Genomic DNA, 27,327 nt, shown 5'->3' with positions numbered 1-27,327 from the left:
GTTTGAATGCTATTTTATTATGAAGTGTGCAATAGTCACACCTTGGGGGGGGAAACAGATATTGTGTGTTTTTCATTTGGAAACACACAGACGGGACAATATACTGCCTTTCTGTGGTTACAGTCAAAGTGGTTTGCATATTATATTCAGGTACTTATTTTGTACCTGGGGCAGTGGATGGTTAAGTGACTTGCCCAGAGTCACAAGGAGCTACAGTGGGAATCAAACCCAGGTTCTCAGGCCACTGCAGTAACCACTAGAAAAATGAAGGCAGACAAAGACCATAATGGCTTATCCAGACTGCCCATCAGTGCCATCTGCTCTCCCTTTCACTTCCTTAGCGATCCTATGTACTTTTCCCAAGCTTTCTTGAATTCAGATAGTTTTTATTTCATCTCCACCAGGTCCACTACCTCCACCGGGAGGCCATTCCATGACAAAGTATTTCCTCAGATTACTTCTGAGTCTATCCCCTTTCACCTTCACCCTATGCCCCCTCATTCCAGAGCTTCCTTTCAGTTGAAAGAGACTTGCCTCTTGTGCCTTTGTGTTGTGGAGGTATTTAAACATCTGTATCATATCTCCCCTTCTCTTACCTTTTTTCCCAAGTATACATATCAAGGGGCCGATGCACAATGCTTACCGTGGTTTAATGTTTGCTTTAGATTGGTTGTAGCTGGTATAAAGCAAATGTTATGTAGTGTCTAATGCATAGTGGTTTTGCAGGGCTTTAACCATTTGCCGTAATTGCTACTGGGAATCCTATGCAAATGTATTACAGCAAGCTCATTAGTATTTTAATGAGCATTCCTTGAGATGCACAGAAAGGAGCACCTACCTTTAACGTGCTAGAATTTACTTCAGATCTAGAGCTGTTGTATGCAGTCTACTTTCATTTTTCAATAGCAGGAGGAGCAAAACAGTGTCGAAGAGCAGAGAACAGCTTAGAGGGATGGAGGAACAGAAGTAGAGCCTATCGGCTAGGGAAAGCCCCTATGTTGTCAGCTGGGGGGGCATTAGCAAGGAGGAGATTCCCAAGCATTTGGGCAAGATCAATCTGGCGGTGGAGGGGGGCAGCCAGAGGAAAAGCAAGTAACCTGAGCTCTGCAGGGGAAAGGACTGGCAAAATCGATTGGGGAGGCAGCCAGAAGGAAAGCAAGCAAGCTGAGCACTGCGGGGGGAAAGGAGCAGCGAGACAAAATGATTCTTGGACATGCGCAGAACATGAATTATAACTGAAAGACTTTTTTTTTTTTGTTACATTTGTACCCCGCGCTTTCCCACTCATGGCAGGCTCAATGCGGCTTACATGGGGCAATGGAGGGTTAAGTGACTTGCCCAGAGTCACAAGGAGCTGCCTGAGCCGGGAATTGAACTCAGTTCCCCAGGACCAAAGTCCACCACCCTAACCACTAGGCCACTCCTCCACTTCTGCGCATGTGTTAGGCACTTTCCCTACCGAGCCACTTGCAGATCTTCTGTGCATCTCATTTGCATACGTTTTCCTTTGATCATTGGTAGCAGTTTAGAAATGGGTAGGTTCAACAGTGGCAGTGGTATTTAACATGACTTTTGAGCATCGGGTCCTGAGATCTTTAAGTCTGTCCCCCATACTAAAATGCCATGCATTGATTGTCAGTTCCTGTAATCACTATTAAAATAATGAAATGAACAGAGACTACAGCTTGTATAGTAGTTCTTTTACTGAAAAGGAATGCAGTGGTGCTGAATATTAATAACATTCCAAACTAAGCAGTAATATTTATTCAAAGTCATTTTTCTGTTACAGTTTCTCACATTCTCTGAACGATTAGCAAATGTGAATATTGATATAATTCATCGCATTGACAGAACAGGAAGTTACGATGAGGTAAGGATTAAAATAATTTTGTTCCAAATTCTTTTTACTAGCACTCCCTTTTCTGTTTCACCACTAGCTGGAAGCCTTGTTAAGGGATTCTGTCTAGGTGGTGTAAAGGAGCAATTCAACTCTTCAAAATAGAGAGAAAGACCACTGACACCACAGCTCTGTGCTATTCCCAGTGGTCATGCACTGAGGACAGAGGCTATTTCCTTCCTCACAATCTGAAATGACCTTCAGGATTGATATAGTCTTTACATTCTCACAGTTGGCAATTTAAAAGTCATTCTGCATGTATGTTATCACTACTACTATAAATCATTTCTATAGCGCTACCAGTCGTCCGCAGTGCTTCACAATTACATCTGCATGTAAATAGCCTCTTATTAAATATTGAGAGGGCCTTTTACTAAGGCGCGCTCACATTTTTGGCGTTCGCTAAACGTTATAGAAGCCAAACGCATTCCTATGGGCGTCTCTAACGTTTAGCGTGACCACAGTTGTAGCGCGAGCTAAAAACGTGAGCGTACTTTAGTAAAAGACACTCTGAGTGGAAGCAGTGGTGTGCTGGAGCCGGCTCACAAGAGTCAGTTGTTAATTTTTGTAGCATTTTGTGAGCCGGTTGTTCAGGCAGGGCGAGCCGGTTTGCCTCTCCGAGCCGCAGGGTCCCAGCACATACCTGAAGGCAGCTGCCCTGGTGGTCTAGTGGATTCTTCAGGGCAGGAAAGATCCCCAGTCTTTCCTGCCCGCTGCTGGTGCTGACCCTCCTGCTACCACATTGCTCTTTAAAAATGGCTGCCAAGACTTCCACTGGAGTCTTGCGAGGCCACTCTTGTAAGTCTCTGCAGCCATTTTAAAGATGATGCAGCAGCGGGAGGGTGAGTGCCGGCAGCGGGCTGGAAAGACTGGGGATCTTTCCTGCCCCGAAGAATCTACTAGACCACCAGGGTGGCTACCTTCAGGTATATGCTGGGACCCTGCGGCTCGGGGGTCCAGGGGAGCGGGGAGGAGGTCTGGAATAGGTGGGGTGGATACTGTAAAAAAAAATTTTTTAAGTTGTATTTTTAAATATGCCAGCTTGTGCATACGGATGTACACAGAGGAAGTATAATAAGGGAATAACTTTTCATAGGTAGAGTAGTAATTTCTTATAAATCGTAAACGGTGTGCCATTTGGAGGGGCTGGTTATAGGGACAACCTAACCCTGTTATATTGGTGCAGAGATTTTTTTTTTCTCCTGGTAAAGGGCTTCTAAAACAGACATCATGTCATAACACGGCACCTATGTAGGCTCTATAAAATATTAATTTATGTGGCAGAGAACATGCCTTAAGTGCAATCACTTACGTCTGCTCAGGAGCTGGTGTAAATGAAAGCATGTATTTTATTCATATGCCCACACTCCTCACAAATTCCACTCCATATGACATTACTTCCACACCGTGTTTTGCTGGTAAATTTTTAGCTCTCTCCCCGGGTATAGCCAGCCCTGCAAATTTTTTTTTTTGGGGGGGGGGGGGGGGGGGCAGAGTTTGCTATACCCAGGAAGACAGCCTGGGGAGCAATGAATTACTCTCTCCAGGGGAAAAAAAAAAAGAGATTTTAAATGCTCCCAGGTTCCAATCAAATTCATGTTTAATGTGGGATAAAATGCATTAAATATGTAAATAAATACACAGAAACTCTGAATGTTGCGCACCTGATTCTCATAACATGATGTCTGTCACATTACATAAGTACATAAGTAATGCCACACTGGGAAAAGACCAAGGGTCCATCGAGCCCAGCATCCTGTCCACGACAGCGGCCAATCCAGGCCAAGGGCACCTGGCAAGCTTCTGCCACATAAATTAATATTTTATAGAGCCTACATAGGTGCCGTGTTATAAAATGACCTCAGTGTGCTGAGCTATTATTTTTGAAAAGTTAATGTTTATAATCAGCTCACTGAGGACTTTTCTTAATTTTCTGTTTCTAATTATTTTGATAGGTTAAATCTTCTTGGCCTCAAAGCAGAAATGCATTGGTGCCTTGAATTCACAAATCATGGTACTGGTTTTGAAAGATGTTGTCTGTAGTTTTGATTATAGAAAATCCTGACCTCTTGTACCTACCAACTTACTTTTGTATTCAAGAGGTCATGTTTTAAAAGTTGTGGAAGACTGGAAGAACAACTAAAAGTTTTTTTTTTTTTTCTTCATTGCTTTTACAAAACTAATTGCTTCCCATTGTTGCTCAGAAAAGTAATTGGAACACATTTATAATGATTACTAAATAGTTCTTTCACAACACTGCATTCCATGTGGGATATTTTGTTTTTGCATTCTTTGTCTACCTGATTGGTTTGGTATTTTGCTTTATTCTTTTGTTAAAGCTGTGGTTCTCAACTAGAGTGTTGCAATTTACTTGTATGTCTTCAAAAAATTGGCAAAGACAGGAATTTTGTGTGTTCTGTAACAATCACAACTGCCTACAGACTGTAAAAAGTACAAAGTAGAGAACTAGATCCTTGAAATCTGTTGCCACTTCTCATCACTGCTAACCTACCCCAATGTGGGCTAGCAATGTTGGTTCTTGATCTTTCCCTCATGGCCTCAGACATTGCCACTGCCAAGGCAGAGATGCAAGAATTAAAAAAAAATGGGCAAGTAGGGGAGATTTAAAATTGTGAAAGATAAAAAGTTGAGCCTTGTGGGGGAAGGGTATGAGCCTTGGAGAGGGTGTGAGTCTAGAGAGTATGACGGTGTGGGTGAGCAAGCCTGGTGGGAAGAGTTAGTCTGCGTGTTTGACAGAATGTGACATCCACGGAAGACCCTTCCCTCCATTCCCCATTGCTGCTTTCATGTGCCATGAGTCACTGCCTCCTAGATGTGTTGGGACAGAAGGAGTCTGAGAACCACTGCGTTAAGAGTAATGATCGTTAAAATGTTCTCAACTCTCTTCATGCCTTGGACGGTGGATGATTTAATGCTATGTTTTCGTTTAACAGGAAGTTGAAACCTACTTTTTTGAAGGATTACAGAAATGGAGAGAGTTGAACCTCACACAGCACTTCGGTATCTTTTGTTTTTAAAGCTAAGAACTGTTTCTGATAACTTGCGTGCTATTTTTTGAGCTTTTTTTCCATATGGGATTTTTCTTTGCAAGTCTTTGGAGTCTTCTTGCTTCTGACTTGTTTCAATTTTCTATCGTTTCTTCTTGTGATAACATAACTGTTTCAGGAATTGTTGTGTGAAAATCTGAAAACCTCAGGTGTCACAAATTGAAAGTGGGTGGGACAGGAAAGATTTTGGGGTATTCAACACTCAGTCCGTAACTGCAGGATTATGCCGGTGTGATCAATAAGTAAATCTATACTAAACACAACAACACACCAGTCAAAATAGCCAATCACGTAGTGATTTTATAGGAAAAAAACCCCTCAGAACCTATCGGACCTTACGTCCTAGGTTTACAACATGCCAATAAATGGCCGTTGATAAGTTTATAACCCCTATAATAAAAACTATCTCCATTAATTTTTCTTTTCTTTTTTTCTGTGCAAATAAAATGCCTCAAAATTAATTACTTCACCAAATAATACTGGAAGCACCACCTGTGAGCAACATCAGTGCACTCTACTAAAGCAATAAACGCAGCACTTAGCTTTTATGTCCAACGGCGCCACCGTTTCACCATAAAGTGGCTTCCTCAGGGACTTCTGTGCTTGCTTGCTTATTGTTTTTATAAAGCTTTCCAGTTTTATTCCGTTTGCCCACATCAGCGCCATTTTGTTTCTGATGTGGGCAAACGGCCATTTATTGGCATGTTGTAAACCTAGGACGTAAGGTCCGATAGGTTCTGAGGAGTTTTTCTCCTATAAAATCACTACGTGATTGGCTATTTTGACTGGTGTGTTGTTGTGTTTAGTAAAGATTTTGGGGTGTTCATATACCTATGTGGCTGCCAGCAGATGGAATTTGGCATTGCTAGAACAGGGAGCTTCTTTCATGTTCCAAAAATTGCCAACCTCTCTTTCCTTTCCACTAAAAGCCTGAAATGCTGATTTGCAGAGCAGCCTCTGAAGGGGGGAAAAAACAGTAATAATTGTCTTAGGGCCCCTTTTACAAAGTGGTGGTACCTCTACCTCCACTTTACTGTGCATCATTTCAGCACTACTGCCGGCCCACCGCGTGACAGAAATATTTTCTTTTTCGCGCTGGGAGCTTACCAGGCGGTAATCGGCGCTGCCCGGTTAGCGTGGGAGTTCTTACCACCTCGTAAATAGGTGCCGGTAAGGACTCTCCCCTGGAAATGGCCACGTGGCAAGTGTTCACTTAACGCACAGTCATTTCCTTGTTGTTGGGTTTTTTTTTTTTTGCCTTTTACCCACTGCAGTAAAAGGAGCATCTGTGCACACGGCAAATACATGTGCCGACGCGACTGCAGGGCCCCTTATACCACAGCTTGGTAATGCTTCATAAGGCAGGGCGATGCTTGTGTTTTCACATTTTTTTGTAAGGGCATCTCATACGTAAAATTCTGAATAAAAAGTGTGAGTCCTCATTTTACTATCACAGTGTTAATGCAGAAAATTGAAAATGCAGTAGTTTCCAAGATTACAGCTGATTGCTTAGCTTTCTCAATGATGCAACCTTTTATATAACAAATTTTAAAAGAATTGTTTTGCTGTCTAACGTTGATCTGGCTCAGGAGTTTGATTTATGCTATTTGTCATGGTTAAGATAGTAAATTGTATATGAAATCTGTAGTATGTTAGACACTGTTTTTTTAAATATTTTGTTTAATGTAACTGGAATGTTGGTGGATAGGTTAAAGAATGTTATGGCCTGAAAATGCCTGTGTAACTGTTAACAATGAGTCAAATTCTCTCTGTGCACAGTGACCTTCTCCAAAGAGGTGTTAAACAAATGTCAGTCTTTCAATCAGCTGGTATACCATCAGACTGCCATAGTGCAGAGCCTGAAGACACATCTGCAGGTCCACAACAGTCTTGCTTACCAGCCCCTGTTAGAGTGAGTATAAATGGCACCAGATGTTGTACATGAGGACAGAAAGCATCTTTAACTTGGCGATGAAATGCATGTAGCCATGTAAAGTACCTTCAGCAGTATCATATCCTATACTACAGACTGCTGGAAGAGATTAACAGTTTGTAATGGACTTAATATTTGCTGATTTGCAGTACAAAACCTTTTCCCTATTGACCCTGAATGTGGGAAAAAGAAATTGGACCCGTTTTCCTAATATTTTGCATACGCCAATGCCTGTTAGCTTATGCTGCTGCCACACCTATAGATAACATACTGTACATAAGAAGATAAGAATAGCCATACTGGGTCAGACCAATGGTAGTCCAGTATCTTGCTTCCAACATTGGCCAATCCCCAGGTCACAGGTACCTGACAGAAACCCAAATACTAGCTAGATTCCATGCTAGCAATCCCAGGGCAAGCAGTGGCTTCTTCGTGTCCATATCAATAACAGACTAAGGACTTTTCCTCCAGGAATTTGTCCAAACCCTTTTTTTTTTTTTATTAATCCAGATAGGCTAACTACTGTTACCACATCCTCTGGCAATGAGTTCCAGAGTTTATTCATTGATTGAAAAAATATTTCCTCCAGTTTGTTTTAAAAGTATTTCCATGTAACTTCATTGAGTGTCCCCTAGTCTTTGTACTTTTTGAAAGAGTAAAAAAATCGATTCACTTCTACTCAAAGGAGGGGTGGTGGAAAGAGTGAGGGAAGATCAGGGCACAAGTAAGGAAAAGGAAAGGCATAAGGACAGAGAGCAGAGTGAGGGGTGGGGTTAGGATAGGAAGAGAGGGGGTACGACAACAAGAGGGAAAGAAAAGGTAGTAAGACTGAGAGGCTGGGGAAGAAAGGAGGTAAGTGGACAGCAGGATAAAGAGCAGGAGAACGTGGATGAAGAGATGCAAGAGAAGAGGAAAAGTTCAAGGGATAAGAGACAGGGAGAGGAAGAAGCTGTTGTGTACAGTTTTCAGGGGGAAAGAGGATTGGGAAGTGATTATGGGTTGTGGTTTGTTGGGGTTAGTGAGTCTTAAACCAGAATTACTAATTAGGGGATAACTCTTTTAATTCCAGAGTCACTTTTAATATCTATTACACAAAGACTCCAGTATTTTTTTTCATATCACAAAAACGTTTTATTGTATTGCAATGCCCACTAACCTCACCAGCACTGCTACCTAATGTTAAAACCTCACACATTCATTCCTCCACTCACCTTGCACCACCTGTATTTGAATACAAAACAACTGGTTTTACATTTTAAACTGCATACTTATGCTGTTTCTTATTTTACATATGTTTTACCGTACTTATACATTATATCATGCACAAATGATCAGAACTCAGTCCTGCCAGCTAGATAGTCCTTTTCCTACAGACGCCACGCCTTCCGCTTGGACCCTGTAAAAGTGTTTCCATGTAAACGCTGGATGACTGCTCTTCATGGAAAAACACTGTATGTCTATTGACTCTCCATTGGCTGATTAAATACGCCACCTCCAATCATCTGTATGCATCACAATACAAGTGCTGTGTGCTCGATGACTAACTCAACAGTCCACCATATCTGTTTCATATTGTGCCGGTTCCCCAATGCAGGACCGCATTTCACAAATGTTCCTCAGGAGGAACCACCATCAAATTTCTTCTACACATCAAATGGCTGCATGCCGGATTGAAACTCCCTCAGGGCTGAGCCACAGACGCCGCACAGGAGTCTTGCCATTTCCACTGGGAGTGGGAACTGTAGTTAGGACCTCCCTTTTAGGATTTTTTGCTGAGGTGGGAGGTATGGTGATGGTGTTGCTGAGCCCTTCATGTTTTTTTGTGAAAGGTGAAGTACTATGTTGATGCCACTGAGCCCTTTTTGTTATTTGGCACATTTACTGAATCCACTGTTGTAAATGTCGCTGCATGCCAGTGGGCTACACAATTTCCAGTGGTGCTCTTTAACCCCAGCACTTACCCCCAACTCAATCTGCATTACCCTTCCTCGCCCTTCACCACAAGCCCCAACCCTTCTCATTAGTAAAAAGGACCCTTAGATACAGGGTGGCGAAAACCTATTCTATAATGGAATGTGGGTGCCCACATTTCATTATAGAATACTTGTCTAAACCAGCATTGGTGCTTCCAAATGTAGGCGTGGCCAGTTACGCCAGGTCTGTGGCAGGCAGGCATCTAATTTAATCGTTGCACTTACATTTGAAAGTTGTTATTCTGCAAACAAACCTTTTCCGGAGACGGGAAGGCGGTAGAACTAGAGGACATGAATTGAGGTTGAAGGGGGGCAGACTCAGGATTAATGTCGGGAAGTATTTTTTCACAGAGAGGGTGGTGGATATGTGGAATGCCCTCCTACAGGAGGTGGTGGAGATGAAAACGGTAATGGAATTCAAACGTGTGGGATAAACACGAAGGAATCCTGTTTAGAAGGAATGGATCCACAGAATCTTAGCGGAGATTGGGTGGCAATGCCGGTAATTGGGAAGCAAATCCAGTGATGGGCAGACGTCTACGGTCTGGTCCCTGAGAATGGCAAGGACAAATCAAACTCGGGTATACATATAAAGTATCACATACCATGTAAAATGAATTTATCTTGTTGGGCAGACTGGATGGGACTGTACAGGTCTTTATCTGCCATCATTTACTATGTTACTATATACCACATCCTCCTTATAAAATAGAGTCCAAAGTGGTTTACAAAATTATATAACAGCAAAGATAAACTAATAAGACTAAACTTCTTGATAGTATTTTTGCAACAGAAAGTCTTTAAATGTCTTCAAAACAGAAGGTAAGAATTGCAGTTCTTAACAAAACTGGGAAGAATATTCCAAGCTAAGGTTGCCCTCTATGAAAAAGATTGCTTTAAAACATTTTTTTTTTTAAATGAACTGACTTTAAAAGAAGGAAACAGCAGTATATATGCTCTACTTTGCCCATAGGCTACTTTTCTTGTAAGTATACTAGTGAAAGAAACTCTTCTGGAATCGGGCCATGAAAGATTTTAAAAATAAAGCACAGATTCTTAAGCTCAACCCTAACACGTAAAGGCAACCAGTGAAGGTTCCAGAAAAGCGGAGAGGCATCATGCGTAGCTTACATGATTCTGTAAGTTGCATGTGTAAGTGGATGCCCTGCCCATGCTCCTGCCATGCTTGCCCACCTGTGTGCCTCCTTGCATTAGGCATTATAACACTTATGCATACCTTAATTATAGCATTGCCTTTTTAGTGTTTTCCTTATGAGATAACATGCCTTCCCTGCCACCCCATCTCAAGAATGACCTACCCTCTTTCTCCACATACACACATCTGTTGTTGAAAACGCCCTTTTCCGATTTTCATTTGTCTTCTAGCCTTCGTTATTGATTACCCTCACATATATAGGAAGATTATTCCGGCAAGATGTGGATGATTTTGCCATTTTAAAAATCTTAGCAGTTGAGAGTCAGCAGTCTGAAAGGTTCAGTGGTTGTGTTCCTCCCCCCCCCCCCCCCCAATTTTCTTTCTGAGTCATTAGGTTCATATCCTTCAGTTGTCCAAACTTTCATTAGAAAGTGCAGGTTACCTTAAAACTTGCAAATTGCCATTTCTAAATTACAGCTAAACCAGGATTACACCATTGAGAGTCTTGGGTTCTGCCAGACCAGTGATTCTCAAACCTGTCCTGGGGGGGGGGGGACCCCAGCCAGCCAGCCAGTCAGTCAGTCTGATTTTCAGGGTGTCCACAATGAATATTCATGATTAATTTGCATACGCTGCCTCCTTGCTATGCATACTGGCTCGTGCATAATTCAGTGTGGATATCCTGAAAACCTGAACTCCTGTGCTAAACTGAGATGAGCTGAGAAATGGGAAATTTAACAGTCTGGAGTAACTTTTTTTTTTTTTAAGGTTTGAAAAATGTTCAATTGAGAAATTGATGGCTCAGATGAAATATCGATTTGAAGGAAATGCAGATTTAGCCCAGCAGATGACATGCCAAAGGGAAAAGACTCTTAATTCCTTATTTGGCAGAGGCTAGCGGTGCGGTCACACTAAAAGCATATGGAGGTTTGAGTGTGGCTAACACATAATCATTAGGCCTCTGGATTCAATCTTGGCTTTTTTTTCCCTTTTCATTTGGGTTTTCAGATCTTTTTGACGGCAGCATTTGCCTGCCACAGTTGTATAAGAACTGTAGGTCTTTGGGAGAAAACATTTGCGTCAAAATTGTGGATAGTGCATTCTGTTTCTTCACTGAGGGGTCCTTTTACTAAGGTTCGCTGAAAAATGGCCTGTGGTAGTGTAGGCACGTATTTTGGGTGTTCAGATCCATTTTTCAGCACACCTGGAAAAAATGCCTTTTTAAAAGTTTTTGCCGAAAATGGACTTGCGCAAAATCAAAATTGGCGCGCGTCCATTTTGGTCTGAGACCTTACTGCCAGCCATTGACCTAGCGGTAAATTCTCACGCGGTAACCAGGCGGTAATGACCTACTCGTGTCAAATGCCATTTGGCGCACATCCGATTTTTCAGACGCTCATATTTGGACGCACGCCAAAAATGAAATTACCGCAACTGGGTAATTAACTGGGCGGTAATTCCATTTTGGTGCGCATTAGGCGTGCGTAGATGTTTACACAGCTGTGTGTGTGTGTGTGTGGCCCTTAATACTACTTTTTGAACATCCATCTGAATTGTTTTGCTTGCAGCTTGGTGGTGCAGTTGGCTAGAGATCTCCAAACTGACTTCTACCCACATTTCCAAGACTTCTTCCTAGCCATTACCTCATTACTGACCACTAAGGACACAGAGCTGCTGGAATGGGCTTTCACCACTCTCTCCTATCTCTACAAGTACCTGTGGAGGCTGATGGTGAAGGATATGCCAACTATATACAGGTCAGATTTGCTGTTCTTAATAGCAATTGCTAATTTTTTTCCCACTGATGAAATAGTTCTTGTCAGTTTACCGATTATATTTTAATTTAATTTTTAAGAATCCTTCTGCGCTATTTACTGTTCTGTGCTTATTTCTTCTTGCAGTTTGTACAGTTGTCTGTTAGCTCACAATAAGCCTCACATCCGGAATTTTGCAGCTGAAAGCTTTGCGTTTTTAATGAGAAAGGTGAGTGGCTGCTCTGTCCGTTCTGAGTGGGTTACAACAGTACATACATAATGTTTTTTTGAATGTCTCCTTTGTCGCCCCCCGCCCCTAGTTAACAGCGTAATCCGAATTAGTAGCACACAGTTAAAAAAAAAATAAAAAGCAGACAAAGACCTGCACAGTCCATCCATTCTGCCCAACAAGTTGGCCAGAGTTGAATCTGGCGCTCTATACAGGTTCCATTTCTTCATGATTAAACATCTCTGTCTCTCTACCAATTATGGGGCACAGACCATAGAAGTCTGCCCAATACTGGTCCTACTTCCCAACTACCGGAGCTGCCGTTGAAGCCCATTCCAGCCTTGATCCTGATGCATTTATGCGCCTGTGTGTGTACTTAGCTGGGTTTATGCTGGTATTTTGTTCCTGGTGCCTAAATGTTGGCGCCCTTTTAAAAGGCAGTTCTATAACTAGGTGCCTTGCTTGCGTAAATACCAAGAAGAGTGGTACTATGCGCTATTGTGTGAGGTAGCATGTAAGTGGGGCCTATACCAGGGGCCTAGCCAGACTTCGGCGGGAGGGGGTCCAGAGCCCAAGGTGAGGGGGCACATTTTAGCCCCCCCCCCCCCCGGCGCCGCCAAACCCCTCCCCCCGCCGCTGCCATCACCACCACCACGACCCCGTCAACCCTCTCCCGCTGTCGCCTACCTTTCTTCTTCCATCGTTCTGTTGGCTGACAGACATCAGGCTCAGAAACAGAACGAAGGAAGAAGAGGACCTCGGCTGGCGGGGGTTGGGGTCCCCCGCCAGCAAAGGTAGGCGACGGCGGGTTGGCGGCGGGAGGGGGGTTCGAGAGGGTCGTCGGCAGGGGGGTCCAGGGCCAAAACTACGGGGGCCCCCGTGGCCCCACATAGCCCCTGGCATATACATGAGCAAAGCTTGGGAAGGGCATGAGAGTGTCTCCAACTTATGCGCATAACTTGTAGAATATTACGGCATTCATTTTATAAGCATAAGGTCATCTCAAAAGGTTCACATGGTTATCTGTTTGCTTGAAACATCAAAATCCTAATTTTTTTAAGGGCAGAATATGGGTTGTCCAACACTGCAGTACATCCAAATAGCAAGGGAGCACGTTCTGGACATGTTACGGGCCGGACTAGGAAAGGCCTGAAATCTAGACATCCAACAGCAAAGGGGAAAGAAACATCCATGTCTAAAAAGAAGGATGTGCTGCTGACTAGGATATTCGGTAGCACTATCTGGATAGTGCCTATGAATATCCTTACAGAATGTCTCGGCACTTTGTGGATAGTGCCGGGGCAGTCCCGGAACTTATGCAGATGGTGGCAGTATTCAATCTGCAATTCGGATAACTTAGGACAGATTAAAAAAAAAAAATCTGTCCTAAGTTATGTGGGATAAGTTATCCGGATAGTAGACTGAATACTGCCGCTATCTGGTTAAGTTCTATCCTTGTCCAGATGTTCAACGCTGGCCGCTATTCAAATAGTGCTGCTGAGTATCCAGGTATATTTTGACCATTGCAGCCGGTGTTTTAAAACAAATGCTGACCATGTCAGCTGAATATCAACATAATTATTTACAGTGTCTTCCACCACTGAGTTAGTGTTCAAGAAACTTAACTGTTTCCAGATAATGTGGAAAGGATCACTCTGGAAGAATCTTAATTAGAATTTTGAATTAGGGCTGAATTAGTTGTGATCGCAGCAGCAAAAGAGTTCCAGATCGGTATTCCATTCTTCTGCAAGAACTTCCCTTTGCCTTATTCTGTTACCAGGAATCAGTCTTTTGCAGTGTAACTTTTTTTTTTTTTCTTTTTCTATTTTAATTTTGTAGGTTTCTGATCACAATGCTCTCTTCAGTTTCATGTTTCATGATCTTGAGGAGCACCCAGCAAAGGCCGAGGGTGTGGGACAGCTGCTCTTTGAGATGTGTAAAGGTGTCAGAAATATGTTCCACTCCTCTGCATTCAAGGTAACTGAGTCCTCGCCGTGCAGCTACACACACTAAACAGATCCCAGCAGGTGGTCAGAAGTACATTTGTAAATTGGTTGTGAAAGATGTTGGGTACAGCTTATATATCTACTCAGAAAGCAAAGCATGCTGGTTTAGATCTTATCTAAGGGTGAAAATTGAAGGTGGTTTTTGCTGAGTCAGGGGACAGCAGGTGGGTGGTGAACCACTTCCTGGGGGCATCCATCTTGCAGTAGTGGTAGAACAATCCAGGATACTAGCACAACCCTGCCATCCCCACTTCCTCCATTGCCCCTGGAACAAAATAAGAACCTGAATATATGTAAACCGCTTTGAATGTAGTTGCAAAAAACCTCAGAAAGGCGGTATATCAAGTCCCATTTCCCTTCCCTTCTGACATTGTGAACATCTATTTTCTACCACTGTGGTACCAGAATTATCAGGGAGCCCTCTTAAATGGTGAGTCAGTCCGCAGCTCACCTGTGTTGAAACCTGGGCTCCATGCTTTGTTCTGATACTCTGTGGAAATCCTATAGGCGTAGGGAGGACAAGTGAAAGGAGTATAAATTATAATTAGTGCTGTCTTTGGGCTTGCTGCTGCTTTAAGATAGAGTGAATATATAATTGCAGAGAAAGGAATATAGCAAAAAGTTATTATATTGTACGAAAATAGACCATTATTTGAAAATGATGGAAGTACTAGTAAAAAAGGCCCATTTCTGACACAAATGAAACGGGCGCTAGCAAGGTTTTCCTCGTAGTGTGTATGTTTGAGAAGAGTGTATGTGAGAGTGACTGTGTGTGAGAGAGAGAGTGAATGTGCGAGTGTGTGTGTGTGAGAGAGTGCGAGTGTGTCTCTGAAAGAGAGAGTGTGTGAGAATGAGAGTGTGTGCAAGTGCGTATGTGAGACACACTGTGAGAGAGAGAGTGTGTGTTTCACACAGATAGTGTGTGCGAGAGAGAGAGTGTGTGTGAGACACAGACTCTCTGTGAGACTGAGTGTATGAGACCAAGAGAGTGTGTGAGTGACTGTGTGACACATAGAGAGTGAATGTGATACAGTGAGAGACGTGTGACAGAGATACCTCCCCCCCTCTCTGGTGTCAGGCTCCCCCTCCCTCCCTCTCTCTGGTGTCAGCCCCCCCCCCCCCTCTCTCTCTGGTGTCTGAGTGTTACTGTGCAGGATGCTGAGCTCTGGCTGTGCTTCAAGGAACTGACCAATCCTATTTAATAGAATGCACCTCCAACATTCTGAAGACGAGAAACCTCGTGTGGTTGGTCACTTCTGCTTGTGATGAACCCGGAAGTACGTGATGTCAATTCAGGAGATGGATACAGAGAGCAGGAATGCCTCAGCCATGCAGTCAGCTTCAGAATGTTGGAGGTGCGTTTTATTATATAGGATTTGCACTGCTGCTTGCCTGCTATCCCCCCCCCCTCCCCCCAGTGGTTATGATTCCTATGTCTTCTTTCTTCATACATGATATGAGTGCAATTTTGTCATTTGAAAGTATACACATCTTTCCAATTTGAAAATTTGCCTAAGGAAAAAGTACCAAAGAAACATGCCCCTAATTTTTTCTAAAAGTATAAAATTATGAGAGTTCTAGAAATCCATTCCTTGAGCCTGTCATAAGGAACACCTACTGAATATGGGCAATAGTGTGTGAATTGTAGAGTGTGCTTCAAACTCAAAATCCCCCAAACAGTGGAGAAAGTACTCCATTACAAATAAATGACAAAAACCCTCCTCACAAAGGTACATATTCACAAGGGGTATTGATAACGTGTGGGGAGAAGGACATTCGGTTAAAAAAAAAGTCACACCTATGGACCTGTGAGCTATACAATATAAAACTGCCACTTATTTGGCTAATCATAAGAGCTCTGCATCCATCATATGTCCTCTCCCTTTAGTGATAGTGCAAAATCATACAAAAATATTTGAGATGCCATGAACATATTTTTCAGCCATACCCTAAGTGTCCACTGAATGTAAGATGGTCCATGATGAAAGATTAATCAAAATGGGGGTAGTCTGTTTGGCAGCTACTGGTGGTTATGAGTGATTCAGGTAAGTGACTATGGGGCTCATTTTTGAAAGAGAAAAATGTCCAAAAAAATGTCATAAAGCAATCTTTGGACAGATTTCTTCTCAAAACGACCAAATCGGTACTTTCCAAACCTGTTTTGTAGACTTCTATCTATGCATTTTGTCTGCAGTTTGTCTAAACCACAAGGGGATGTTTCGGGGGGCATTTTGAAAGTGGAATTAGAATGGGCTTAGGGCATGTCTAACACTTCAACGTTTTATAGCCATAATGGCATAAACCAAAACATCTAGGGTGAAAACGTCAACATTTTGGTCTACACCTGTTTTTCTAACGAAGAAGACATAAAAGGGTGCCCTAAATGACCAGATGACCACTGAAGGGATTCAGAGATGACCCCCTTACTCCCCCGGAGGTCACAGACCCCCTCCCACCACAAAAAAACTGTGAATAAAAATAGTACTCACCAGCCTCTGTGACCCCCTCAGATGTTATAGCCAGGTCTATTAGAGTAGCATGCAGGTCCCTGGAGTAGCACAGTGGTGGGTGCAGTGCACTGTAGACAAGTGGACCCAGGTCCATACCTCCCCCTACCTGGTACGCTTGTGGTGGAAACTGTGAGTCCTCCAAAACGGACCAGAAACCCACTGTACCCACATATAGGTGCCCCCTTCACCCAAAAGGGCTATTGCAGTGGTGTACAGTTGGAGGTAATGAGTTTTGAATGGGTTTTGGAGGGCTCAGCGGACAAGATAAGGGAGCAACATTGAGACGTGTACCCGGGAGCATTTATATGAAGTCCGCAATGGTGGCCCTTAGAGTGCCTTATTGCTCTCCTGGAATATCTGTGGGACTAATCTGCTACAATTGCTGACCCTTTCTACATTCCTACATCCTATTGGCTTGATTTTGTGCATTTATAACTTGTGCAGGATTTTTTTTCCCCCGAAAATGGCCTAAAAAGATAAATGCATAAAGCACAAAACCTTGTTCGAGATGGTATTTTCGAAAAAAAAAAAAAATAGTCATTTTTTTTTTTTTTCAAAAATGGGTAAATTTCCTATTTGGATTTGGTATGTTTAGTTCAAAACATCCACAGTGTGACTTCGAAAATGCCCCTCCACCTGTACTTTGGTTTCCAAAGGAGTGAGCATAAATTATTGGCTTGGCAAGGATATTTTACAGTTTTTTTTTTTTTGAGTTATTGTTTTTTTTTCTTATTATATATGGGTGTGGATATTTTGCTAACACAAGAAACAAATTTAGGGCCCCTTTTACCAAGCTGCAGCAAAAGGGGGCCTGAATTGGCATCGGCACATGCTATTCATGCACGCCAAGGCCCCCTTTTATCGTAGTGAGTAAAAGGGATGCCGTGCAGCAAGTAAAGCACTTGCCACGCAGTCATTTCAGGGGGGGGGGGCCCTTACTGCCACCCATTGAGGAGGCAGTAAGGGCTCCTGTGCTAACCTGGTGGCAATTGGGCAGCATGTGGCACTTCCCGATTACTGTTGGGTACACGCCTGATATGATGGTGTGCTAGGGGTGGGAAGTACCACCAGGCTGCTGCAGTAGCCCGGCAGTACTTCCTGTTTAGTGAGAGGCAAGCCCGCGTTGGGCTTGCTTCCGTTTAGTAAAAGGGGGTCCCTACTGATTTACACATTCACTAATTTTGCACTGTCATTAAATGGAGAGAACAAAGGATGGATGCAGAGCTCTTCTGATTAGCCTAATAAGTGGAAGTTTTATATTCTGTAGCTCATAGGTCCATAGATGGTGAACTTTTTTACTGAGTGTCCTCTCCCCACACATTAAATTATCAATACCCCTTGTGAATATCTACCTGTATTGGGGGGGTGGGGGGGATTTTGTTACAGTATTTATTTGATTTGTGCAGCTACATGCATACCTTTAACTGCACAGAGGGTGAGCAGTTTTCAAATAGCAGGCACACGGCTTTCATTTTGGATTTTTGGATTTGAGATTTATTATTGCTTTTTCCAAATGTTAGTTCAGATACTTGAGTTTATAGGGTTTTATTCTTGGCCTTCTATCACTCTTCACCTGTTTATCCCAACTTGCACTTTAGCTGTACCAAGGTAGGTGCACCATTTCTTTTATTTTAGCTCAAGGTGAGTTAAATTCAGTTATGCTAAGTATTGTCCCTGTCCCTGGAGGGCTCACAATCTAATTTTGTACCTGAGACAATGGAAGGTTATGTGGCTTGTCCCAGGTCACAAGGATCAGCAGTAGGATTTGAACCAGGCTTTGTTGTCAGCCTAGTGCTCTAACCTCTAATCTGCTCCTCTACTCCTAAATGGTGCATGCCACACATCCTGATGTTTAACATATATAATAATGATGAGAGTGGAAGAACTGTGAACAGGATGTACCAGAGAGTTATTCCCATTGTGTGCATGAAAAAAATTTGTTTCATTCATTGGCCCCTGTGTTAGTTATGTTTACCTACAGCCTTTCACTTTATCCATTTACTTTCTAAGCAAGGAATGTTTGGAATGAGGATTAGGTGCCCAGTTCATCAATCTGTCTGGGTTCAGGCTTATTTGGCTGAGGATTTTCCTGTCAGCACAGATGACAAGAAACTCTTTAAATGCATTGGTTTCTTTGTGCTTATAAACTCTGTTCCCTTCAGATGCTGCTTTCCAGGCAAGACACATAAAAGAGAAAATATGTTGCCAACTTCTTGCACTTGCTGACCATGGGGAATTTTTCTCATTTGTTCTTGGGACAAATTTCATTTTCAAAGCACTTAGCCTTCCAAAGTTCCATAGGTTTCTATGGAACTTTGGAAGGCTAAGTGCTTTGAAAATATGTCTCCATATACTTTTTGCTAGAAAGTTCTTTCATCAAAGATCTCTTGATCTCTTTAATGGATAAAACCAGACTGAAGCACTTAACACACTGTGTTCAGGAAATGTAGCATTAAAATTAAAGCAGGAGGAGGAATGATGTAGTGGTTAGAGCAGGGGTTCTGCACAGTCCTCAGGATGCACCCAGCCAGTTGGATTTTCAGGATATCCACAATGAATATGCATGAGATGAATTTGCAAGTAACAACTAACGCAGAGGTATCAGTCCCATGGATACCTGAATGCGGTGTTCCCCAAGGATCCCCCCTTTCACCAACCCTCTTTAACCTAATGACGACACCACTAGCCAAGCTATTAGACAATCAAAATCTCAACCCATACATATATGCAGATGATGTCACGATTTACATCCCATTCAAACATGACCTAAAGGAAATCACCAACGAAATCAATCAAAGCTTCCAAATCATGCACTCTTGGGCGGATGCATTTCAACTAAAACTCAACGCAGAAAAAACACAATGTCTTATAATCACCTCACAACACAATACAAGTAAATTCACCACCATAACCACCCCAAACTTCTCCCTCCCCGTCTCAAACAATTTGAAAATTCTGGGTGTCACCATTGACCGAAATGTCACACTTGAAAACCACGTCAAGAATACAACTAAGAAAATGTTCTATTCCATGTGGAAACTCAAAAGAGTAAAACCTTTCCTCCCAAGGGCCATTTTTCGGAACTTGGTACAGTCAATGGTATTAAGCCACCTGGACTATTGCAATTCACTTTATGTTGGCTGTAAAGAACAGACCATCAAAAAACTTCAAACAGCCCAGAATACTGTAGCCAGACTCATATTTGGGAAAACAAAATATGAAAGTGCAAAACCCCTGAGAAGGAAATTACACTGGCTCCCACTTAAAGAACGTATCGTGTTCAAGGTCTGCATGACTGTACATAAGATCATTTACGGAGATGCCCCGACCTACATGCTAGACCTAGTGGACCTGCCACCCAGAAACGCTAAAAAATCTTCCCGCACCTTTCTCAACCTACACATCCCCAGTTGTAAAGGATTAAAATACAAACTAACACACGCGACCAGCTTTTCTTATATGGGCACACAGCTGTGGAATGCACTTCCAACCCACTTGAGAATGATCAACGAATTAATTAACTTCTGCAAATCTCTGAAGACTTACCTCTTTGACAAAGCCTACCACGAGAACCCATAACTAACTATTACACAACACCTAGCCAACTTTATTTAGAATGTATCTCTCTACTACTGCTTGACCTGTCTTCCTTGACTTCTTTGTAACACCAATTGTATTCTTCATCCTGGTATGGCGATGCCATAACAGGTCTTTGTAAGCCACATTGAAACTGCAAATCGGTGGGAAAATGTGGGATACAAGTGCAATGAATAAATAAAAATAAATAAAAATGCAAATCTACATTGTATGCAAATCTTTCTCATGCATGTTCATTGTGGGTATCCGAAAAACGTGACAGGCTAAGTGTGTTCTGAGGGCTGGATTGAGAACCCCTAAGTTGCAGTAGTAGAGGACCAGAGAAATCGGGGCTTAAATCCTACTTCTCTCGTTGACCCTCCTTGTGATTGTGGGCAGGTTATTTTACCTCCAGAATCCACTTGGATTATAAGCTCTTTAGGCAGGGACCTATCCTACCTAAATACTGTTTCACCATATAGTACAGTCATGCTGTGTACATTCAGTAACACTAAAAAATAAGTATTGCTTCATAACTAATACTTTCCCTCACAGGCTCTTACCTTAATTGTGCAAAAGCTGGGGCCCATTACTGAAACTGAAGCGACATTACCTTGGGCTTTGGTTGGACAGGCTTTCAAGCGCCTGGTGGAGGTGTCTGCATCCTATGTGTACAGGGAGCACTTGCATCCACTTTTCACATGTCTGCAAGTAAGTTTCCCATAATGAATGGAAAATGTTTTCACGAAAAACAAGCTTGTTTTTTATTGGTCTGGTATTTATATGGCATTGCAGTGAAATGCTTCCATGGCTCGCTTTTTCTTTGAAAACTCTTTCATAATGTGTATCATGCTCGATAAAAAAGCAAAACTTAAATAGTTGCATATATATTTGCATGTCATGGCACTGTTGGCAACTCTGGCTGTGAAGAACTAAGCAAAACAGCAAAAGTAGAGGCTGACAAATGCGCAAACCAATAGGGAGATAATATCAAAAACCAGTTTATTCAGAATATCAATATCAAGGACCCGACATGGTCCGTGTTTCGGCGCCAAAACGCAGCAAAACAGCGAAGATGACACAAAAATGGGCGGACGATGTTCCAGTCAATTAAAAAGTTTATTGCAGATAATTCTGGATTAAACAGTTGATTCTAGACTCGACACAGTTGTGTTTCGGCCGAATGGGCCTACATCAGGAGACTCATACATCAAAATAGGGTCATCCACTTGTAAAATTATCACAATGTCAGGAAGTGTGTGCTCCAGTCTTGAAAGAAACATAGTAACATAGTAAATGACGGCAGATAAAGACCTGTACGGTCCATCCAGTCTGCCCAACAAGATAAGCGCATTTTACATGGTATGTGATACTTTATATGTGTACCCGAGTTTGATTTCTCCTTGCCTTTCTGAGGGCACAGACTGTAGAAGTCTGCCCAGAACTGTTCTTGTACTAAGTTCTGAAGCTAACGTCGAAGCACCTTAAAATTTACACTCCAGCCCGTCCCTATCTATTCAGTCACGATCAGGGCATAGACTGTAGAAGTCTGCCCAGCTCCTGTTTTGTTTCCCAATTACCGTCGTCGCCACCCAATCTCCACTATGATTCCACGGAACCATTCCTTCTAAACAGGATTCCTTTGTGTTTATCCCACGCATGTTTGAATTCCATTACCGTTTTCATCTCCACCACCTCCTGCGGGAGGGCATTCCACATATCCACCACCCTCTCTGTGAAAAAATACTTCCTGACATTAGTCCTGAGTCTGCCCCCCTTCAACCTCAATTCATGTCCTCTAGTTATACCGCCTTCCCGTCTCCGAAAAAGGTTCATTTGCCGATTAATACCTTTCAAATATTTGAACGCCTATATCACGTCACCCCTGTTTCTTTTTTCCTCCAAGGTATACACGTTCAGGTCAGCAAGTCTCTCCTCGTATGGTTTGCAACGCAAATCCCATACCATTTTTGTAGCATTTCTTTGCACTGCTTCCAGTTTTTTTACATCTTTAGCAGGATACGGCCTCCAAAACTGAACACAATACTCCAAGTGGGGCCTCACAAATGACTTGTTGAAGGGCATCAACACCTCCTTTCTTCTGCTGGTTATGCCCCTCTCTACGCAGCCTAGCATCCTTCTGGCCAAGGCCATCGCCTTGTTGCATTGCTTCTTCACCTTGAGATCCTAAACAAACACCCCAAGGTCCTAGACAAGCAGTGTCTCCAGTCAAGTGGATGATCCTATTTTAATGTATGAGACTCCAGATGCAGGCCCACCCAGTCGAAACACTAAACTTTTTAATTGACTGTAATGTCGTCCGCCCATTTTTGTGTCATCTTCGCTGTCTTGCTGCACGTTGTGTACCCTGCGGAGTTTTGTTTTTTCTGTGAAGAACTAAGGCCAGTGCTGAGCAGGCTTGTACGGTCTGAGTCTCATATATGGCGATCTGCTTTAGGATGGGCTGGAGAGGGCTTAGATAAACTCCAGTAATTTGGAACGTGAGGACAGTGCTGGGAGACTTTTACGGTCTGTGTCCCGCAATTGACATGACTGATTTGGATAGGCTGGAGTGAGCTTTGACGTCCTTAGTTTCCAACTGCTGAAGTTGCCAAGGCCGGGCGGACAAATGCCAACGAGAGACAATGATCAAGTATTTTATATCACGTTCATTTCTGGTTTAATTATGACTTGATAATGAGTGTGACTGTTGGATAGACTGGATAGATCATTCAGGTTTTTATCTGCCTTCATTTACTATGTTACTGTGCGTCAGTATAATTTTAGTTTTTTGGAAAACTTTTAAAATTAGATTTTTTTTATTATAGAAACAAAAGTGAAAAAGCACCGCTTAATCTCCCACAGATCCTAAAGGCAACACATCCAACATAGTGAGATAAGGAAGTGGAAATGCAATCTTCCAAAGAACTAAAAAATACCTGTCCTAGCACTAATGTTTGTAACTTGTATCTCAAGTAGTTTAAATGTACATTACTCGGTACATCAAACATATAAACGGCGAGTGACCGAACTCACTCGCAAATGCGCAGTAAAGACCCTCTCTGTCCCGCCCCCGCGTCAATACATGATGACGGGGGCGGGGCAGAGTGGGTCTCTAATGCGCAAGGGGAGGGACGAAACCGCCGTCGCTACCGCTTCCCCCCCCCCAAGGTCGCCGCCACCACTCCCCCACCCGGAGTCGCCGCCGCCACCACCCACCCTCCACCCGGGCCGGGCCCTCGCTCCGCTATAGAAACAGCGTCAACGCAGCACACAGCTCAGCTGAGCTGCCGTTGGCCTTCCTTCGTCAGCTCATCTGAGCTGTGTGCTGCGTTCCCGCGCTGTTTCAATAGCGAAGCGAGGGCCTGACCCGGGTGGAGGGGTGGTGGCGACTCCGGGGGGGGGGCGTAGTGGTGACCTCGGAGGGGCAGCAGCGAGCTCGGCGGTGGGGGGGGCCTTGCAGCGGCGAGGAGAAGGGGCCTTTCAAATCCCCCCCCCCCCCCCCCCCCCCCCCGTCCTATAGTAGCCCGTTTTTACGGGCTCAACGGCTAGTTTAAAGTATATTTCTGTGATTACAGGCAGCCGCTGAAGATTAATCTGTTATACTATACAATATACTGCTTCTAGTCTGCAAAATACCTGACCAGTTCTTTGCAGATTTCATAAAGAAGACAGGATCAAAATCTTCCAGGAAATACAAAAAATGTCAAAATTAAAACCGGATTAAACTCCAAAACAATTCCTTAAATATTCACGTTTTTAACTTTTTAGGAAAATCAGGTAATTCGAGATGGTACGAATTTCTAAAGGTAGAAGGTTCCAAACTACTGCAGCCTGATAATGCAAAAAAAAATTAAATGTAGCTTTATATCTAAGCTGTCTAATAGAAGGAAACTGTAGCAACGTTAGTATTTTATAAACAAAAGAGCAGAGTTTAAACTGTGCCCTTGTTTCAAGTCAACGATGCTTCTCAAGAAGCAGGTTAGCAGATTCAAATCTAGAAACTGAAAATTTTAAGCATGCTGCAGAATTCTGCACTAATTGTATTTTGCTTACTAGCTTCTTTAGACAATATTTTAGTAATCCAGTTTGTTTAGGACCAGTGCGTGAACCTTGAATCCCATAGAACCAAAAAACTTAAGAATTGCTCTTAGCTTTCACATAGTATAGAAAGATTTTTGCAGATGAAATGCATATTAACTGCAGCCAATAACTTCTGCATTGCAAATTTGCTGTGTTCTAGGATTCGCTTCTAGGCCTGCGTGCCAAAATAACACCAAACAACTGCTCCGAGTGCTCAGAACAGATTATAAGGCTGCTGGAGGCCTATTTGCTCCTCATGGAGCATTCTCAAGGATCAAAGATCCCCAACCCTGAGGAGGTTTGTCAGGTGAGCTTGGAATATTTCTTCCTAAAATTAGGCTTCAGGATGACAATTCAAACCATTATTTGGGCAAATAGCAGTTTACCCTTGTGGTCTAGCTGACTGAAAATTGGTCCCCTTTAGTATGGTCAAATGTATACCTGGTTCCACATACAGCAAACCAAACCCGAAGGTAGAGGTAAAAAAAAAAAAACCTATGTATAATCCAAATCGCAAACCAAGAAGTAGGGCTGGACCAAAAAAATCTTCACAGCCAAAAATCGATAGAAGCAATTTTTATTCAGTACCAGACTAGTGTATGACCCGACACTGGGCTTTGTTTCGACGGATCAACCCCGTCTGCCTCAGGAGACACTTGCTATAGAAAATCACAAAATATGGGTGTAGAATGGTACACTTGATGAACACTAAGCCGCTCAAGTGGTGCATATCCCAGTTGGACGCCGATAAGCGTGAATTTTTTCTGGCGGGCTTATCGGCGTCTGACTGGGTTGCGCAGCACTTGAGCGGCTAAGTGTTCATCAAGTGTACCATTCTGCACCCATATTTTGTGGTTTTCTACAGCAAATGTCGGACCCTTGAGGCAGACGGTTGTTCCGTCGAAATACAGCCCCATGTCGGGTCATGCACTAGTGTTATGCTGAATAAAAATTACTTTTATTGATTCCTGGCTGTGAAGATTTTTTGGTCCACTCCCTACTTCTTGTTTTTTTTCTACCTGGTTTCACAACGCGTGTATTTGTAGTCTCCTTTTAGGGAGCATGCCGCCTTGGGTGAATCTCTTCATAAAGGCAGTTAATAAATCCCAATAAATAAATAAATGTGTTTTGGCTGGAATAAGAAAAAAGCATGCCTAGATTGTATTTTCAGGTTTACACACTTTATGGGGTCCTTTTACTAAGGTGTGCTGAAAAATGGCCTACGCTGGTGTAGATGCGTGTATTGGATGCAGTCAAGTCCATTTTTTCCTTTTTTTTGGGGGGGGGGGGGGGGGGGCGAAAATGAATGTGTGGTAAAATAAAAATTGGCATGTCCATTTTGGGCCTGACACCTTACCGCCACCTATTCACTTAGTGGTAAAGTCTCACGCGTTAACCGGGCGGTAATCATCAACGCATATACAATGCCACTTAGCGCCGCGTGCTGGAAAATAAAATATATTTTCCGGCACATGTAGTGGGTGAGCGTAAAAAATGAAATTACTGCCCAGGCCACACGGTAGTAGTTCTGAATTGGTGCTTAGGTGCCTATGCGGCTTAGTAAAAGAACCCCAGTATTCTGAACAAAATCTCCCTGCAGGTAAAGCAGGTGCGAGTTTCAAAGAGAAAGTTCACGCACGCCTATACATCTTACATCTTATGAACTCCAGAAAGAACTGTCTTTGGCACAGTGCAAGTGCTGCGGTGAGCGTTAGCAGTAAATTTGAGACAATGAGCTCATACTCCACATACCTTGGCTTAGGAGTGAGATTCATTCCTGTCATAGTATGTGCAAAACTAACCCACTTGGAGAAATTGTCCCTGAGTGAAAAACCTTAGTGCAAAGGAAGTGATGATCATTGAGTCAATATTTAAAGCATCTGCATTTTGGTAATACTTTGTAGTTGATAACATTTTAAACAACTTAATACTGTGTTGTTGTTTTTTCCATTATGTATTTCTTAGACATTAACAAATATGGTTCAAGCCTCTGACCTTTCCACACAGTGTTGCGAAATCCTCCTCAAACTGATCTCAGCATTGCTTCTGAGCGAGCGAGTGTCTCTGCCAGGTGCAGTGTCCGAGGAAGTGGTGGCAAAGGTAATGGATTGCAGAGTTAAAAGGAAACCATGCTCATTTTAAACCAAAAAAACCCTTAAGAAAATATGCTACTTAACATGCAATTTTTAAGGCATGCTAACCAAATGCATGGTACATAATGTGTACTGAATTCCAAGTGTAATTCTGAATATCATTTTTGCCAAATTTATTTCCACAGTTAAAATCTGTAAAATGTAATAGTAATTTTATAACAGCGCTCCGATAAAAACTCTGCACATAATTTCCTCTGTGCTGATTGCTGGACTTTCAAAATGAAAGCTCATGAATGCGTCCATGTTGAAAATTTAATGTCAGGGGAAATCTTTGCACTCACATTTCTTTCTCCCTGCTCATTCAGAAGTCTGGGTTAAATTACCCACATAGAAAGACAACCTATTAATGCACAGTGTAATTTTTATGTGGTATATATGTAGATGTCGAGGGGAGTGTCACTTATGTTATAAAATGTGTGCATAAGCGCTGGAAAGCTACACCTGCCTGGGAGCAGCTGTGCAGGACCTATTTGGAGGACTGTCTTCTAAAGGCACATAGATGTCTATGTTATCAGTTATAAAACAGGTGCATTGTGCTATCCTGTAGTGGTCATTCTATAAGCGGGTGCCTCCGTTTAGGTCGGCCCGATGCCATGCGGTGAGAACCTATTCTATAGCAGCATCTGGGCACCCAGATAGATCTCTCTATATAAAACGCACCGCCAACGTTCTATGAGGCAAAGTTACCCAGCATTCCAGGTTAAGTTGTCATGGTTCAGATCAGTTTTCCACCATGAGTGCTTGCCCCGCCCTCGCGTCACAACGTGATGATGTACAGGGCGGGGCTATGACACAACAAATCCCCGGTTCCACCACCCTCCGACACTCCACCCCCCCCACGGAGTGCCGTCCGAACAGCTGATCCGCCGCGATAATCACGGAGGGTAAGTCCACCAACGAGGGGAAGGGGATGGTAAGGAAAGCGCCTTGCTAGCACCCGTTTCATTGGCCTCAGAAACGGGCCTTTCTTACTAGTTCCATTATAAAAT

General features: G+C 42.9%; 1 protein-coding gene across 2 annotated transcripts in view; it reads left to right on the top strand.

Moving 5' to 3' along the window:
* UTP20 (UTP20 small subunit processome component) overlaps positions 1 to 27,327 on the top strand; it is a 226,829-nt gene that overhangs the window by 3,468 nt on the left and 196,034 nt on the right. For both annotated transcript variants that reach the window (XM_030213822.1, XM_030213821.1), the window contains exons 2-10: positions 1,790 to 1,870; positions 4,852 to 4,918; positions 6,745 to 6,877; positions 11,596 to 11,784; positions 11,929 to 12,010; positions 13,850 to 13,987; positions 20,658 to 20,813; positions 24,346 to 24,492; positions 26,151 to 26,285. In XM_030213822.1, the coding sequence (XP_030069682.1) occupies positions 1,790 to 1,870; positions 4,852 to 4,918; positions 6,745 to 6,877; positions 11,596 to 11,784; positions 11,929 to 12,010; positions 13,850 to 13,987; positions 20,658 to 20,813; positions 24,346 to 24,492; positions 26,151 to 26,285 (1,128 nt within the window). The remainder of the gene's footprint in view (positions 1 to 1,789; positions 1,871 to 4,851; positions 4,919 to 6,744; positions 6,878 to 11,595; positions 11,785 to 11,928; positions 12,011 to 13,849; positions 13,988 to 20,657; positions 20,814 to 24,345; positions 24,493 to 26,150; positions 26,286 to 27,327) is intronic.

This window comes from Microcaecilia unicolor, chromosome 9 (assembly GCF_901765095.1).
Source record: "Microcaecilia unicolor chromosome 9, aMicUni1.1, whole genome shotgun sequence".
Taxonomy (NCBI): domain Eukaryota; kingdom Metazoa; phylum Chordata; class Amphibia; order Gymnophiona; family Siphonopidae; genus Microcaecilia; species Microcaecilia unicolor.
Note: the sequence above shows the minus strand (reverse complement) of the source record. Positions and strands in the feature narration are given on the sequence as shown.